General features: G+C 40.1%; 4 protein-coding genes across 8 annotated transcripts; 2 read left to right on the top strand and 2 right to left on the bottom strand.

Moving 5' to 3' along the window:
• Positions 1–1,441: 1,441 nt before the first annotated feature.
• Positions 1,442–6,805, top strand: LOC140360924 (ras-related protein Rab-6A). 3 transcript variants are annotated; one of them, XR_011926944.1, is made up of 9 exons: positions 1,443–1,752; positions 2,904–2,962; positions 3,037–3,090; positions 3,747–3,852; positions 4,037–4,148; positions 4,403–4,496; positions 4,784–4,877; positions 5,422–5,488; positions 5,593–6,805. XR_011926944.1 is itself a non-coding variant. In XM_072446404.1 (8 exons), the coding sequence occupies exons 1-8, from the start codon at positions 1,683–1,685 to the stop codon at positions 5,655–5,657; spliced, it is 627 nt and encodes a 208-aa protein (XP_072302505.1). In that variant the 5' UTR covers positions 1,442–1,682; the 3' UTR covers positions 5,658–6,805. The 3 variants fall into 3 exon arrangements, 2 of the variants coding, with proteins under 2 accessions (XP_072302505.1, XP_072302504.1); XM_072446404.1 differs by lacking the exon at positions 4,403–4,496 and having other exon boundaries at positions 1,442–1,752; XM_072446403.1 differs by lacking the exon at positions 4,784–4,877 and having other exon boundaries at positions 1,445–1,752.
• A 559-nt stretch (positions 6,806–7,364) lies between these two features.
• On the top strand, positions 7,365–9,762 carry dnajb13 (DnaJ heat shock protein family (Hsp40) member B13). Its single transcript, XM_072446405.1, has 8 exons — positions 7,365–7,564; positions 7,632–7,735; positions 8,271–8,432; positions 8,512–8,660; positions 8,725–8,838; positions 9,214–9,327; positions 9,405–9,481; positions 9,557–9,762. The coding sequence occupies exons 1-8, from the start codon at positions 7,425–7,427 to the stop codon at positions 9,708–9,710; spliced, it is 1,014 nt and encodes a 337-aa protein (XP_072302506.1). The 5' UTR covers positions 7,365–7,424; the 3' UTR covers positions 9,711–9,762.
• Positions 9,763–9,802: 40 nt separating this feature from the next.
• On the bottom strand, positions 9,803–11,467 carry ucp2 (uncoupling protein 2). Of its 2 annotated transcripts, none has more exons than XM_072446407.1 (7): positions 11,299–11,467; positions 11,030–11,225; positions 10,716–10,923; positions 10,450–10,647; positions 10,268–10,369; positions 10,007–10,187; positions 9,803–9,934 (listed from the first exon to the last, which is right to left on the bottom strand). In XM_072446407.1, exons 2-7 carry the CDS (start codon positions 11,153–11,155, stop codon positions 9,823–9,825), a joined length of 927 nt encoding a protein of 308 aa, XP_072302508.1. In that variant the 5' UTR covers positions 11,156–11,225; positions 11,299–11,467; the 3' UTR covers positions 9,803–9,822. The 2 variants fall into 2 exon arrangements, with proteins under 2 accessions (XP_072302508.1, XP_072302507.1); XM_072446406.1 differs by having other exon boundaries at positions 10,716–10,929.
• Positions 11,468–12,778: 1,311 nt separating this feature from the next.
• On the bottom strand, positions 12,779–14,631 carry LOC140360927 (dicarboxylate carrier UCP2-like). Of its 2 annotated transcripts, XM_072446409.1 has the most exons (7): positions 14,518–14,627; positions 14,032–14,218; positions 13,753–13,960; positions 13,488–13,685; positions 13,303–13,404; positions 13,033–13,213; positions 12,779–12,964 (listed from the first exon to the last, which is right to left on the bottom strand). In XM_072446409.1, the coding sequence occupies exons 2-7, from the start codon at positions 14,146–14,148 to the stop codon at positions 12,850–12,852; spliced, it is 921 nt and encodes a 306-aa protein (XP_072302510.1). In that variant the 5' UTR covers positions 14,149–14,218; positions 14,518–14,627; the 3' UTR covers positions 12,779–12,849. The 2 variants fall into 2 exon arrangements, with proteins under 2 accessions (XP_072302510.1, XP_072302509.1); XM_072446408.1 differs by having other exon boundaries at positions 14,032–14,631.
• Positions 14,632–15,072: the final 441 nt, after the last annotated feature.

Consider the following 15,072-nt stretch of genomic DNA (forward strand, 5'->3'; position numbering starts at 1 on the left):
TTTTTGCTAATTCATATTTAAATTAAGCATCTTTGTACAGTATAGGCATAACTATTAATACAATCCACTGCAAGTCCGTGTTAAAATGCATTTTCCCAAATAGCTGTCAATAATCTGTCCTTTTCTGATTGGAGCATATATATACATATATATAAACACATATACATCGGGAACCACTGTGGAGCAGTTTATAAGACACAACCTGCTGTGAAGTGGTGCCAGGAGGGGCTAGTGAACAGAGAGTTGCAAACCGACCCACCATTCCCAACTGCCACAAGCCATCCCTGAAGCAGGCATCACCTTCCTCTCTATGTATTGGTACATTGTGCATTTTTGAAATACTGTCAAATGTAATCATCAGGTACACTTTAGCATTCTATCACCATTAATCCTCTCAGGGTCATAAAGGCTATTACTGAAGGGGTTGTTTCAATGGATTTCCAAAAAAGTACAGCTGCATGTGACATTATATAGTCATATCAGTCATGTTCACAGTGATGTAACACCTGCCACAACACAGTTTTCTGCGATTACTAACACTCCAGTGATCAACAGGCAGTGGCCATAAAAGCACAAGGTTATGGCCGGAGTGAAAACTCTGTGCTTTATATAGGGCAGACACAGCAAAGTGTTAAGAGTCATGTGTAGCGTTTCAGCTTTGCTTTTGGGGCCAAATGATTTCTTGTTGAAAATGGTATGATTTAAACTAATCTACAACATGTTGACAATTGATAAAAAAATAAATAAAACATTTTCATGATGAAATTGATCACACAGACTGACACACGTGAGACAAGCACCGGTCCAGGAGACGTTTCTAGTTCTTCCATTGTCTGCAAAGGCAATTTTATATCGTTGCCTGCATCTTTAATTATTTTATAAATGAAAACAGTTTGGGCTCTTAACAGAAACAGATCCACATTGGCTTTGGGCGGTACATCTACCAGGTTGGCTATGAAGAGGTATGGGGCCAAAAAGGTCACTAACCTCATGCCACGTTATTCAAACTTATGGCAAATGTCTCTTTATCAAAACCATACCTGGAGTTGTACTTTATTGGTGCATGTTCATATTCGAGCTGTCCCTCTCCACAGATTCAAAACTATTCTGCATTATTAGGAGTACCACAGTTTCATTCAGCTCACCTCCCAATTGTATTTTACAGTAAACAAATAGCGTCTCAGTGGAGTTAGCGCGCCCTCTTGTGGCAAAATGATAACACTACACGAAGTGCTTTTATTTCCACGTTCTAGCTATTTGTTGTTCTTTCTTTTTAGCCTTTCTTACTAGTCATGCTCTGTAAAACTGTGATGTTGATCTATGAGCCTGTATATTCGTCTCCCCGTGACATACCCACGGCGCTGCTCCGTGTGGAAGTTTAAATCCAGCAGGGGGCGCCCTTTCAGTTTTTGGTACGTGGCAAACTGAGCTAACTTTAACTTTTAGTTCCGGTAAGCTCCAATGTCGGCATTATCGCTGTAAAGCTCCGCTGTCTCTGCCAGTGTGTGGTCCCAAAGTCAAAGAAAACACCACAGCGACACTCTCCAGATAGGACCCCCTGTCGGACACTCGTTTAGGGGGAGTTTAACTTGAACCGCACAGGATATCGAGCCTTTTTGACGCCTGATAACAGCTGTGCGCTAGCGTTAGCGGCTAAAGCTGCTCAGAGTGTCATCGGAGCCATGTCTGCGGCCGGGGACTTCGGGAATCCTCTCAGAAAATTCAAACTCGTCTTTCTTGGAGAACAGAGTGGTAAGTGAGAATGTACAATTACAATTATCTGACCATGTTTTATCCGCATTACATGGAGTGTTTTTAAGCCTCTTATGGGTGTTTATCTGGTTAGCTGCTAACACTAGCTCGCGTAATGTCAAACAACTTGGTACTATGAAGTGTTGCGAAATCTAGTTTTTTTTTTTTTAGATTGTGGCTCTGGTTGTGTGTAGTTTTATGTCAAAGTTGCTAATATGTGTATTATATTCGCATAGTCGTACTGATTGAGACACAACGTTAAGACCTTTCCATGGGCGGTGGCACCATTGTACTCTCATAATATTCGATGCAAACATAGGCACATATTAAAGTTATGACTGTATCGACCATTGTTAAATTTCGCCTTTGGTACAGATTCACTCGGAAAATAATCAAGATTAGTTTGTAGGCTACACATTGTAACGTCAGATTGTATGTGGCGCTGTCAATCTCGGTTTAAAGTCCACAAATGTTGCGCTGAGATTTACTTCCACGTCACAGCCACTGATTTGAATGTGAATGAAGCTTCCAACTGTGGTGTTGTGGCCTTATATACCGAGACATTCAAATGCACTGATGGATTACTTGAGGAGTCTTGGAATTATTAATTAAAATATGTTGTAGAAATAAATGTTACGTTGTAGTCATCTGGACACAAAAACAAGACACATCCAACCGTCATTTTCAATGCACAGATTTGGTCTGAGAACTCAAGTATTCACAAATTAAAGCTGTCTCTGATTTTTTTTTTTTCTGGGCTGTGCTGAATTGTATTTTTTTTTGTAGTCATGTTTGATTTACTTTGTTGTTGGTTAGTTGATTAATCGTCAGCGTTGTCTGAGTCAACCAAATGTTTTATTATTTGGCTAATTATTTTATTGGCATTACATTGACCACAGCAGAATGGTGAATGTGTGAGTTTCAGGAGTCACTGGACAATTTAATCTCACTGATCAAATTAATTGAATCTAATGTATTATTTTCACTAATGAAGATGCTGTTTACTAGTGTGTCTCTGGTTATATAGACGTTGTTGCGCAAGGTATGTCTTTAGACTACAGCTCTAGTTTGATTCTGTTTCAAGTTAGTTTTATCTGCTATGTTAGTTATTGATGAAGTGAAGATAACATGCATTATTTTCTTTTATACAGTGGGGAAAACGTCACTTATCACCAGGTTCATGTATGACAGCTTCGACAACACTTATCAAGTAAGAGACTTGATACAAATTGTACAAACATTTATTATTCTAAAGGGTTAATCTTTTTAAATGTCTTTTTACAGGCCACAATAGGAATAGACTTCCTGTCAAAAACCATGTATCTTGAAGACCGAACAGTAAGTCCTATTTGGTTATCCAGCGTAGTCTTATTCTCTTGTATAGACTGCAGTACTATCAAAGGCCACGTGCATACTGTAATGGGGCCTCGTCTGCTTCACTATTGGTGCTGTTGTGTTGCCTGAATATCACCTTTTTTCAGTCAAATTAAAAGTTCTTGTTATTTGATCACAAGCACCCTGTGCAAAGCGTGAGTGAAATGGTGTGGTCTGCAGAGCACCATCCCTTTTGCTGTTTGTTTTTTTTCCCTCAACACAGATTTCTTCCTCTTCTTCCTTCCCCTCTATCACTTCTCCGTCATGTCTGTTCTCATCTTCTCAAATGACCTGGGACGCTTTACTTGATCAGGAGTGGTGGGTTGTGACAAGTGAAGGGTGATGTTTTTATTCTTCCCCCAGGCCCAGACAGCTTGTTCTTTCTGGTGGTCCTTCCCTACCTGCATGCGCTTCACTCTGCCTTGTCTGTGCTTTGTTCAACTCCTCTTTGCTCTATTCTCCATCATATACTTTTGATTTACATTTTTCTCATTGTTTTTACCTGATTTCTCTTCTTTTTTTAATTGTTATTCTGTACTTTTTTGTCATCCTTTTTGTTTTTGTGTTTTATTTTTTCCTTTTCCTTTACTTCTTCCTGCCATCTCCTTCCCGCCTCACAGATAAGGTTGCAGTTGTGGGACACAGCAGGTCAGGAACGCTTTCGCAGTCTCATCCCAAGTTACATTCGAGACTCTGCTGCTGCTGTTGTTGTTTATGACATCACAAGTAAGTATATTTTAACATATTTTAAGTAATTCCTTCCCTAGAAGGCATATCAAGTCGGATATATTTAATAAAATGATTAAAAAGTTTTGAAAATGCAATAAAATCACTGTCCTTGTATCTATTTCCTTGCAGAAGTAGTTGACCAGTTGTAACTCATATTTCCTGTTCCCTCCTTCTGTGCCAGATGTCAACTCCTTCCAGCAAACAACAAAGTGGATTGACGATGTGCGAACGGAGAGAGGAGGTGACGTCATCATCATGTTGGTTGGAAACAAAACGGACCTCGCAGACAAAAGGTAATCTGTTCTCTGCCCACTGCATCTCTGCTGTTGGACCATGTACTTTGACTTGCATACAAATGAAGTCATTGATTTTGTTTAACTGCTGGACCGTCGATACCGGGGTGCTCCCCTTTTCTTTGGGGCAGAGTCAGATCAGAGACGCCAAGCTCTGATCTTTGTGGATATCAACACTCCTTTTTAGTTTTTATTGAGTCGATTTGTTGTGCGTTTGTCCTTTTGTAACTCCTAATCCCATTTATCTACTACAGGCAAGTATCTATTGAAGAGGGTGAGCGGAAAGCCAAAGAACTAAATGTAATGTTTATTGAGACTAGTGCGAAAGCAGGCTACAATGTAAAGCAGGTAAGAAATGTGAAAGCCGTGCTCTGGACCTGTACATGCTGCTATCTAGGCTCACTATCCAAACATTAACACCAACCACTAATGGGGGTCTTTGACTGTTACATTGAATCCTCTCTATACAAGTCCTAAGTGGTTGCTTTGGCTTACAGCAAAGATGGCAATAGCTGCAGGAAGGGGCACGGCTTGTTTTTATATTTCAACTTAATCCCAATCGATATTTTTCTCCCCCTGTTGTCTGTATGTGTGTGGTTGGGTGTGTGTGGTTGTGTGTTTGTGGCCCCTCGCAGACAGATAACCACAGAGGAGGGAGAGCAGAGAGCAAAAGAGATGAATGTTCTGTTTATTGAGACAAGTGCAAAGACAGGCTACAATGTCAAACAGGTAGAGCTTATGCACCTTGTCTGTGTCTGTGTAGCTCATGCTCTTCTGGTGGCTTCTATTTCACACGCGCATGTCTGCACTTTCATTAGTGACATGTGGATGTGTTTTTCAAGCTCTCTCCACCCTAATTAAGTGTAGAGTTGGTCATAATAATCCAACAGTTTTCACATCAGGCCTAGAGGTGGGTAAGGGTTTGCAAACATGTTTTCTTTTAGATCAGTAACCAGTTTGTTGCTGTGAAGTCTGCATGCAGCCATCAATTTGAACATGTTGCTTCTTTAGTGCTGCGGGGTTGATAAACCATTTCCCATCCCAAAATTCACTTGAAAACATTAATCACCCAATGGCTACAAGCTCACCTGCTACAAGTCTGCATAAATGGCATTTTTATCAATGCTAAAGTGGCCCTTTAAGTTTAGACGTGTTGAAATGTTGGATGTTTTCTTTGGTGTGAGCTTTGAGTGACTTTCAATAAGCCCAAGTAAATATTGTATGTGTTTGTCATTTTGTGACACTTGTAATAACCAAATTCTCATGCGCACAGCTTTTCCGTCGAGTGGCAGCTGCGCTTCCTGGGATGGATGCCACACAGGACAAGAGTAGAGAGGACAGTATCCTTCTCAAACACACTGATTCATTATGGCGTGATGTGACTTTGATTGTAAATCTGTTTAAATAATGAAAATGTGTTTCTCCTTGACTTAACCCCCCTCAGTGATCGACATAAAACTGGAGAAGCCTCCGGAACAGCCCAGCAGTGAAGGGAGCTGCTCTTGCTAATGTACTTACAAACTAGAGCTCTGTTAAACCTGTACAGTAAATGTATATCATAAACCTCTCCTGGACATGAACACTACATCAGTTATGCTGTTGTGCAAATCATTCTCAACAGGTTTCTGAAAGTCACAAGTCACTTATAAATTGAATATTTGCACTGGAAAAGGAAAACTGTAATCACAGGTGGTGCTTGGTCTGGTTGTGATATAAATGAGTGAGAGTATCCAAAGATATTAAGAAATGTCAGGAAATGTTTTTTTTCATATCATTTTACACGCATCAAACACTTGTATGTTTTATTGTCATCAAAGGTGTTTGTAGATGTGGACAAAGCTCTAATTTTAAGCTTTTTTTGGTTTCAGTGTTTACAAACTGGTTATGCAACTTCAAATAAATCTTAATCATGATGGTTTCTGACCATTCCCACCTTCCACCAAAAGAAAAAGCTGCCATTGAAATAAGTAACACTAAATTCCACAAACACTTGGATTTAGTGTACTGTTGGCACAAATGATAATGACCACAAGGACAAAGCTTTCGCCGCTATCTCATGTCATCCTCCCGTCCACTGACAACTGAGTGATTCATTCATTTTACTTTGGCTTCCATTTTCTACTTTGTTTTTATTTGATATTGTTCATGAATTTATGAGAAACCAACCGCTATTATAGGTTTAATATGAATTAGATTTGCAGTTTCAGCTCATTGTGTACATGTTCATAAATCCTGAAATATCCATCGTAGATTTGAACAAATGCCTTGTGAAGGGTAAACATAGATGATTTTCTGCTTTGGGTTAATAGTCTTGTTTGGGAACACTTTGTTTTTGCTTGTTTTTACTTGTTCTCATTGATTTTTGTTAGTAACGGTTTTTGTTTAATCCACTATTGCAATATTTATTTTTACCAATTGAATTGCTCTTTTTATGACTGTTCATCTGTTTTCTCTAAAGGAGACTTACTAAATTGACTTTAATATCCATCTACGTTGGATTGCCATTACCAAAACACTTCTAACTGGCTGTTTGGTCATACTGATAACAGTGCAATTTGTTTGTGTGAATATTTGGAAGAAAGTTTGTATAGCATTAACCTCTGTTATAAATGGTTTTAAAATGAAAGAATAAATGCACTTATCTTTGCTGCTCAAAAGAGTCAAATTCTGATGTCAAGTTTTTTAGCTGTCATACTCTCAGATCCGGTCATGAGCAAACATGTCAATATAAATCCACTAATGCTGATGTGGGTCAAAAACAATGAGCACATTTAATTCTACATTAAATATAGCATTAAAGTTGTAAAGTAAAAACGAAAGCAGACATTTAATGATGGTCGTAGATCTGAACTCGAGTGTTCGACTTCACTGCAGACGTCTGTTCAACACCCGAACTCTCAGTGATCTCTGCAGATCATTTAGACCAGGCGCAGTTCTACTACTGGATCCATCATAGATCCTTGTACTGGATCCATCATAGATCCATGTACTGGATCCATCATAGATCCATGTACTGGATCCATCATAGATCCATGTACTGGATCCATCATAGATCCATGTACTGGATCCACGGGTTTATAAGGGAGTTACCACTAGATGGTGCACTCGTACTTAGTTTTCATTGTGAGCTCGCTCATGTGTGCGTGCTCCCTCTAGTGGTCACTCCCTCTCATGTACATCACACAAACAGCGGCATCTACCGGGGCCTGTAAATCTCGCGACATCAGCGGTTACCAAGGAAACCGATACCAAGGCAAACTGCAGCTTGTTCATCTAATGTTTGGTGTCCCTCGAAATCGTTTTCTTATCAAAACTTTTAGCTGCGTTAATTACATACATTTTTCGACAATGGGACGAGACTACTACGAGATTTTAGAAATAAACAGAAATGCGACCGATGCAGACATTAAAAAAGCGTAAGTTTGTCTTGATTGTAATTGTTTTAACGCATTAATTGATTTTGTAAACGGTAACATGATTTAGATATCGACGCCTTGCACTGAAGCTTCATCCGACCAGCAACAGAGAGCCAGGGAACTATGAGAGGTTTCGGCAACTGGGTGAAGCCTTCCACGTTTTAAGTGACCGTAAGCTTAGTTTGTAATATGGTGCACTAACGAGTTATATTTCACTTTTCTACTTGAGGGACTGCTACCTGCTCTAGGATAGTTCCACCAACACTGCGATGACATAATGCACACATTAACAGACAAAAAAATCATACACATTTTCTGTGATCGGTATATTCAGTACGTATTCACAGCCCTTTCTGAAAAACAGTTGGTCGGGACAAGCTTGTGACTGTAATTTAATTTGAGAGAGACTTGTTTATCAGCACAAAACAGCCTGTTGTAGTTTCAATGAAGTCAGTTCTTTATGGTCAGATTGTGTAAAAACACAACTCAAATTAAATTCTGATTTGAGCATCAGACTAATGTTGATGACATCACCTGAAAAGTCTATACACAACCGTTGGGGGCCCCTGCAGTGCGTCTGAGGCCCCCGTGGAGCCCACTTTTGGAAACCACTGCTCTAACCAAATAATCTAATGAGCATACAGTTTGTCTGGGTCACTGTCTATGTATCTATATTAAATAGACTAATCTCTTCTTTTTGGAACAGTTGGTAAAAAGGCCACCTATGATAAATTCGGAGAGGATGGTTTAAAGTGTGGCATTCCTACTGAATTTGCCAAAGGCGGTGCTTGGTCTTTAAAATATGCTTACCACAACAATCCTGAAAAAACATTCAAAGAGTTTTTTGGGAGTGACAACCCATTTTCAGGTAATGAACACACAGTATATGTCAGAGAGCAAATATGCCTGATTAATTCATTATTAAAGCATGATCATATTTTTATCAGACTTTTATATAAGCGACCTTCCTCTTCAGTTTGGAGGCTTGACTCTTGGGGAAGAAAAGATTAAGGATGATCCCATTGAACGAGACCTCCATTTGTCCTTAGATGACCTTTTCCATGGATGCACCAAAAAAATCAAGATATCGCGCAAAGTAAATATGATTCTTTTGAGCCAGCTCAAACCTGTCACTGTCTAACATGATGAAGCTGTTGTAGGTCATGAATGACAACGGCTGCACGTCCAGCATCAGAGACAAGATTTTGACAGCAACTGTGAAGCCTGGATGGAAAGAGGGCACACGAATAACGTTTCCTAAAGAGGGGGATCAGGTGCTGATTTTGTAACCACCGTTTTATAGTTTATAGTTTGTATGAAAATATTGTTGGATGAGAGTTTTATTGGCTTGCACTGATTGTTGCCTAAAAATAGTATTAGTGTATAGTGATATAAGAACTATGTTAGCACAGCTTTTACAACAACAACAAAGCAGAAACATTAAGTCTGCAAACTAATATTAACAAACATGTAGAGTGAAAAGCAAAAACAATATTTTTCTACTTTCTAAATCAGATATACTCTATTATGGTTACACGGCTCATTTGCGTCCTGTAGATGGCACCAGTCACTATTAATCCTATTGTAATTTACTGTAGAACTGTGTCCCTATTGTGATAATATATACTAACATGGCTTTTTGATTTTAGGGGCCTAACAACATAGCTGCAGACATAGTGTTCATTGTGCGTCAGAAGCCTCACGCGGTGTTCAAAAGACTGGACAATGATCTGATTTACCATGCAGTAGTGTCTCTGGAGATGGTTAGAACAATCAAAGAAGCAGATTGATTGCAGCGATGCTTTGTTAGTGTGCTAATGTTTGAATGTTTTGTCCAAAGGCACTGACTGGTTTCTCTGTGGAAGTGGAGACTCTGGATGGCAGACTCATCAACATTCCCTTCAATGAGATTGTGCAGTAAGCGCCAATGTTATCAGTGTGATTGCCAAAACGTGTTAAAATAACCTTTAACCTGATTTCTCATAAAATCAGCCCATCATACAAAAAAGTGGTGCCTGGAGAGGGAATGCCGCTGCCTCACAACCCTTCACAAAAAGGAGACCTCATCTTTACATTCAACGTCCACTTCCCTGAGAAACTTTCTGCTGAAAGCAAACTTCTGATCAAACAGGCGCTACATTATTAAAATTATAATGCACATCATGTTATTAGGACATTAAAGCAGTTTCATTAGATATGTTTTGAACATTTATTCCTGTGCTTGAATTAAAGATCTGGTTTTGCATAAGATCCTTTATTCACAAAGGTTTGCAGTTCAAATTCACGGTCATCATTGCTCGTTTCAGCTGCTCGTAGGTCACAAACATCACAATGTTCCATGAGCCCAAACGCAGGAAAGATGGCATAAACCTTTAAGAAAAAAGACAAATGTCCATCAACTATTTTGTTAATCAGTTATCTTAGTATCTGAACTGTGCTGACCCTTTGTAAAAAGCCCGGGGACCCTCTTTGGACATCATGGTGACAGCACAGTTCAGCACACTGCCGTACTGGCCCAGGGCAGAGTTCATGTATCTTGTTTTGACCACATCCACTGGAGAGGCAATCACGGTTGTGACCAGGCCTGCTCCAAAGGCTGAGACAACGTGACACGGCAGAGTGTCTGAGGAATGAGATGTATTATTTAAATGTTTTAAACATTTACGGTAACCATAAAGTCGTATGACTTATGGCACAAGTTACCAGTCATTGGAGTAGAGTGAAGGAGTAAATCCTTGATAAAGTCATAGGTCACCAGCTCTGAGCAGTTCACAATTGCATTGCGTGCAATGTTTGGAGCCGTACCTGCAAAAGACATAGAATACTGTATATAGTTTCCTTGAGTTCAATGTCTTGCTTAAGGATAAACATACTTCAATAATTACCTTTCCACAACCCAGCAAAGCCCTCCTCTTTGGCAATGGTGCTGTAGGCATTAAGAGTGCTACTGTAGCGCTTCACATTACCAGAAGATCTAGCCTGGGCCTGGAAACGCACTTTGACCACATCAGTTGGTTGGGCAACCGCCACGGCCAGAGCTCCAGTGGTGCATCCTGCCATGAGACGACTGCCGATGCCTGCATCTGAAACACGTGACATGTGAGCAAAGATGAGTCACATGAACAGGACCACACACAAGAGCAGCACTTACGATCCGAGCCTTTAGTGTAGATCTGTTTGACACTGTCATACAGACCAATCCGAACTGAAGCAAAACTCATCTGCCTCTGCAGCCCTGCCACCAGCCCACTGTACAGGCTCCTGGGGCCCTCAGTGCGGACCATAGTGGTGATGGTCCCAAGCACTCCACGATACTTTACAGCAGAGGTCTTACAGGCCGCTGTTTTTCCAGCCTCTCCCTGTATCTGAGCAGCAAAGAACACGTCGGTCACACTACTCTCACATGACATTTAAACCGATTAAGATTAGATTGAAACAACAATTACGGCAACTAAAAGTATTCACCTGTAGCCGCACTTTGGCCGTATCCAAAGGGAATGTGAGCAGGTCAGCGATGCAGGCTGCAGTTCCTGCACCCACAAACTTTACTGCTGCTGTAGGAGGCACATCTGCAGGCTTAAACCCAACCATTTTCCAAACGTTTTGAAGATTTGAACAAGACGATTTTATTGGGACAAAGACAGGAGGGCTTGTTGCAAATCTGAAAGTATGTAGAAGCAATAAAAGAACATGAAATGATATGTACTGGATTGAATCACAATTTAAGTACTTACCTTTAAAGTTGTTTGGACAAATGCTTAAGATCAGGCTTCTCTAAATGCATCCCTCGGACTAAATGTTGTCCCAGCTATAATTTCGGTTCTTTTGTTTTCCATAGAAACCGTTGTAAAATTGTTGTGACTTAAGTTCATACTCCAAAGATCTAGGAATGTAAAACAAGTATTATAAGCATTAAGAAGTCAAATGAAGGAGCGTGAACCTTAAACATGCTTACCGTAGTTTGTAGAAATATAACAAAGTTTCCACAGAGGTGGTAAGGCTAAAAGGAGCTGTTTTTAGTAACCGGATCCGCAGAATGGTGGAACAAAGGCCCTAGATTCTTTAGATAGTGTTTATAAAGGGCGGTGACGTCAGTGCATGGCAGAGGAGGCCCCGCCCCTCTACAGACGGCTTCACGTTTCTTTTTTACGGTATAGTTTAAAACACTTACTTTGAACTGTTATCAACAGTTTAATTAACACATGTATATTTTGTATTACGTTAAATCTATGTTTATGATGTGATGAGAGAAACTAACTGAACCAAAATATTGCTAAACAAACTTTGTAATTTGACTCAAATTAAAGAATGTATTTATTTAGCACCGTGAACTTAACAGCTGTTATTGTATAGTAATCGTCGGGTTCTGAGAGAACAGCCGAGTCAACTCGTGCTGAGTCATCCTGAATATCCTGGAACACTATGTACGTACACTAAATTAGCTCCTTATGCACATGTCCTTTCCCCCTTAGAAAGCGCCACTCTAGAACGTGTGTGCAAGGGCTTGAAAGGGTTCAGGAAAACACTTTACTGTGTTAAAGAGTTATAATGGAGATAATAGGCCTTGCAGTCCTGGCAGGACACGTTGAAACATCAAATCAACCTTTTTTGATAATTCCAGGATTCCAGATATTTGATTTAATTAGATTATGTAACAGTGGGCCCCTGTTTAAAATAATGTTTTGTCAGCTTATTCTCTTCTCACAGGCTGGACAAAAGTGACCGTGAGGAGCGGGTGTTTATACAGAGTAGATAGCTGTTGCTCTCTCTGTCTGAGGACTATGCAAACTAGTTCTAGCTCAAACAAAAGGCAACAATTGGGTTGTTACAAAGTGGTAGCTTTTGGTCATCCATATTCACAACTTCTCAAAGAGATGAGACACACATATCATGTTTTTTTATTTTGTGTTTATTGACCAGCAATAAAAATGCACATGAAGAAAATAATGATATACACAATACATATTCAAGTTTAATATGCTCTACCTGTAAACAGATCTCTATAATAACCAGCCGTCTGGTTTACCTTGTGCTCAATAGTCACTGGAATCACAAAATGTTCCTGAAAAGTTCCTGAAAAGAGCGATTTCCCTTTGGCCCCCAAAGTTTGCGTCCTGATTCAGAGAGCTTCTGTCCTTGAAAAAGTCAGTGCTCCATTTGGGACGTTTGCGGGTACCTGCTGTGGACGTCCCATATACTTTCTTTCATCACTAGTCACTTCGGGACCCAGGCTCCACTGAAGGTTGTTCTGTTGCATTAATGAAACTAAAGCGGGTGTCTGTGTGTCAGAAGGGAGATTCCCAGTACTGATGTGCCCGTGTCATCCCTCTTTTGATTTGTTCGTAAGTCACAAACATCACAATATTCCAAGAGCCCAATCGAAGGAAAGATGGCATGAACCTAGTCAGAAAAACAGAGGTTATAGCACTGGAATGAAAGATACAGTAAGTGTACAGGCACATCCTCACCCTTTATAGAAAGCCTTGGGTCCTTCACTCTTTAACATGATGAATGCACAGTTGATGGCACTGCTGTACTGTCCAGTCGCTGAGTTCATGAAGCGTGTCTTCACCACATCCACAGGAGAAGCCACCACTGTAGTGAAAAAGCCTGCTCCGAAGGCAGCGGTGAAGTGGCAGGGCAGGTTATCTATTGAGAAAGACCAATATTTAGGTTTTTATTATGAAATGTAATGCCTATCTGAAACTTAACTTGGAAATCTTGTGTCTTTAGCGTACCTGTCATGAGGTCATACTTCAGAATAAGCTCTTTGATCATGTCGTAAGTCACTAGTTCTGCACAGGTCACTATGGCGTTACGAGTGATGTTTGGCATCCATCCTAAAAATGCATGTTAGCAATTATTAAGATTGTTATATTTTGATCATTGTTATTACACTGTATCAATGCCAGTTTCAATATACCTTTCCAAAGTCCTCTCACGCCTTCATCTCGAGCAATAGTCTTATAAGCATCTATTGTGCTGTTGTATCTTCTCTCACCGTCTCCAATTCGGACCTCAGCCTGGAAGCGCACTTTCACCACATCAGTCGGTTGAGCAAATGCTACAGCCATGGCCCCTGTGGTGCAGCCTGCCATGAGCCTGGTCACAATCCCTGCACCTTTAGAGACATATTGTTACTTAGAGAGAGGAAAACATGGTCGTAAATCAGTCGCTCAACAACTCACTGTCTGTGCCTCGAGTGTAGAACTGCTTCATGGAGTCATAAAGGCCGATTCGGACTGAAGCGAAGCTCATCTGCCTCTGTAGTCCTGCCACGAGTCCATTGTACAGACTTCTGGGCCCCTCAGTGCGGACCATAGTGGAAATGGTGCCAAACACTCCCCGATACCTTGTTGCATTTGCCCCTTCTACTTTCACATTCTCTCCCTGGAGCTAAAGTACAACATTTTATCTTAGCAAGTCAAACCTTTTTAACATGTACAGTGAGATAATTTGATTCTAACCTGCAGTCTGACTTTGGCTGTATCCAGGGGAAAGGTGATGAGATCAGCTATGCAGGCAGCTGTCCCTGCACCAAAAAACTTGGTTGTTGCAGTCGGCACAAGCTCTTTTCCAACCATCTCTGCTTCTGAATTGTTTGTATCAGTAGAAGAATCTTTATCCTTTTACTTTTCCAGAAGTTTACCGAGACTTGTGACAGAGGACAGATTAAAATACATTGAGTGCAAAATAGTGAGGTCATTCATTTCCAAAAATAAATATGCTTTTCAAGTTTTCTTGTATTTCTAGAAAGTTGCCCTGCTGCAGCTTTGTCCAGAAACTTGTTTGTATTGTCCAGTCACAGTGTAACACCACCATCTATAATATGTTATGAAATTAGTCAGCCTTTCCCTAAGTGTATAGCATTGCAGGTTGTAGTAAATAGATATGTTACAGTCAAATTTGCACCATATATTCTATAAGCTGAGTTATGAAGATACTTGACCTACCAGAGTATAATTATTATGATCCAGATAAGAGGAAAAATGTCCAATATTAAAAGTATGTCCCATCAGTTATTCCCTGGATGTTGCCGTCTGGTTTTAAGTCAATGGTTCTGAGGCTGCTGAATTTATAGGCATCTTTGCACATGACTGAGGCAGTGAGAGAGCACCTGTCATTGAATCTCATGTTTACCACTGTAGATGGTCTGCAGCCGTCACTTGAGCTCTTGTTGATCTGCAAGTGTGTCATGAGAAAACACAGATGATCAATTACATAATGTTGATTGAACTTCAACCTCAACAACGTCAACACTTTATTAGATCCCAAAAGGGTAATTATTTTGCAGAAATTGGCGACAAGGAAATATATGCATCCACACAGTCAACAAGACAAAACCTGAGGATAAAAACTATATTCTGACTGAAAACAATTACCTTTCTATATTGTTGATAGAAATTACAATTGTATACTATAGATTGGGATGAACTTTACAAGACACTACTCCTCTTGTTTCTATTGGATACTGCTCTTGACCAATCAGGGAAGACTTCTCAGGACTT

The sequence above is a fragment of the Eucyclogobius newberryi genome, unplaced genomic scaffold (genome assembly GCF_026437365.1).
Source record: "Eucyclogobius newberryi isolate DKJ021-1_F unplaced genomic scaffold, fEucNew1.0.hap1 SCAF_15, whole genome shotgun sequence".
NCBI lineage: Eukaryota > Metazoa > Chordata > Actinopteri > Gobiiformes > Gobiidae > Eucyclogobius > Eucyclogobius newberryi.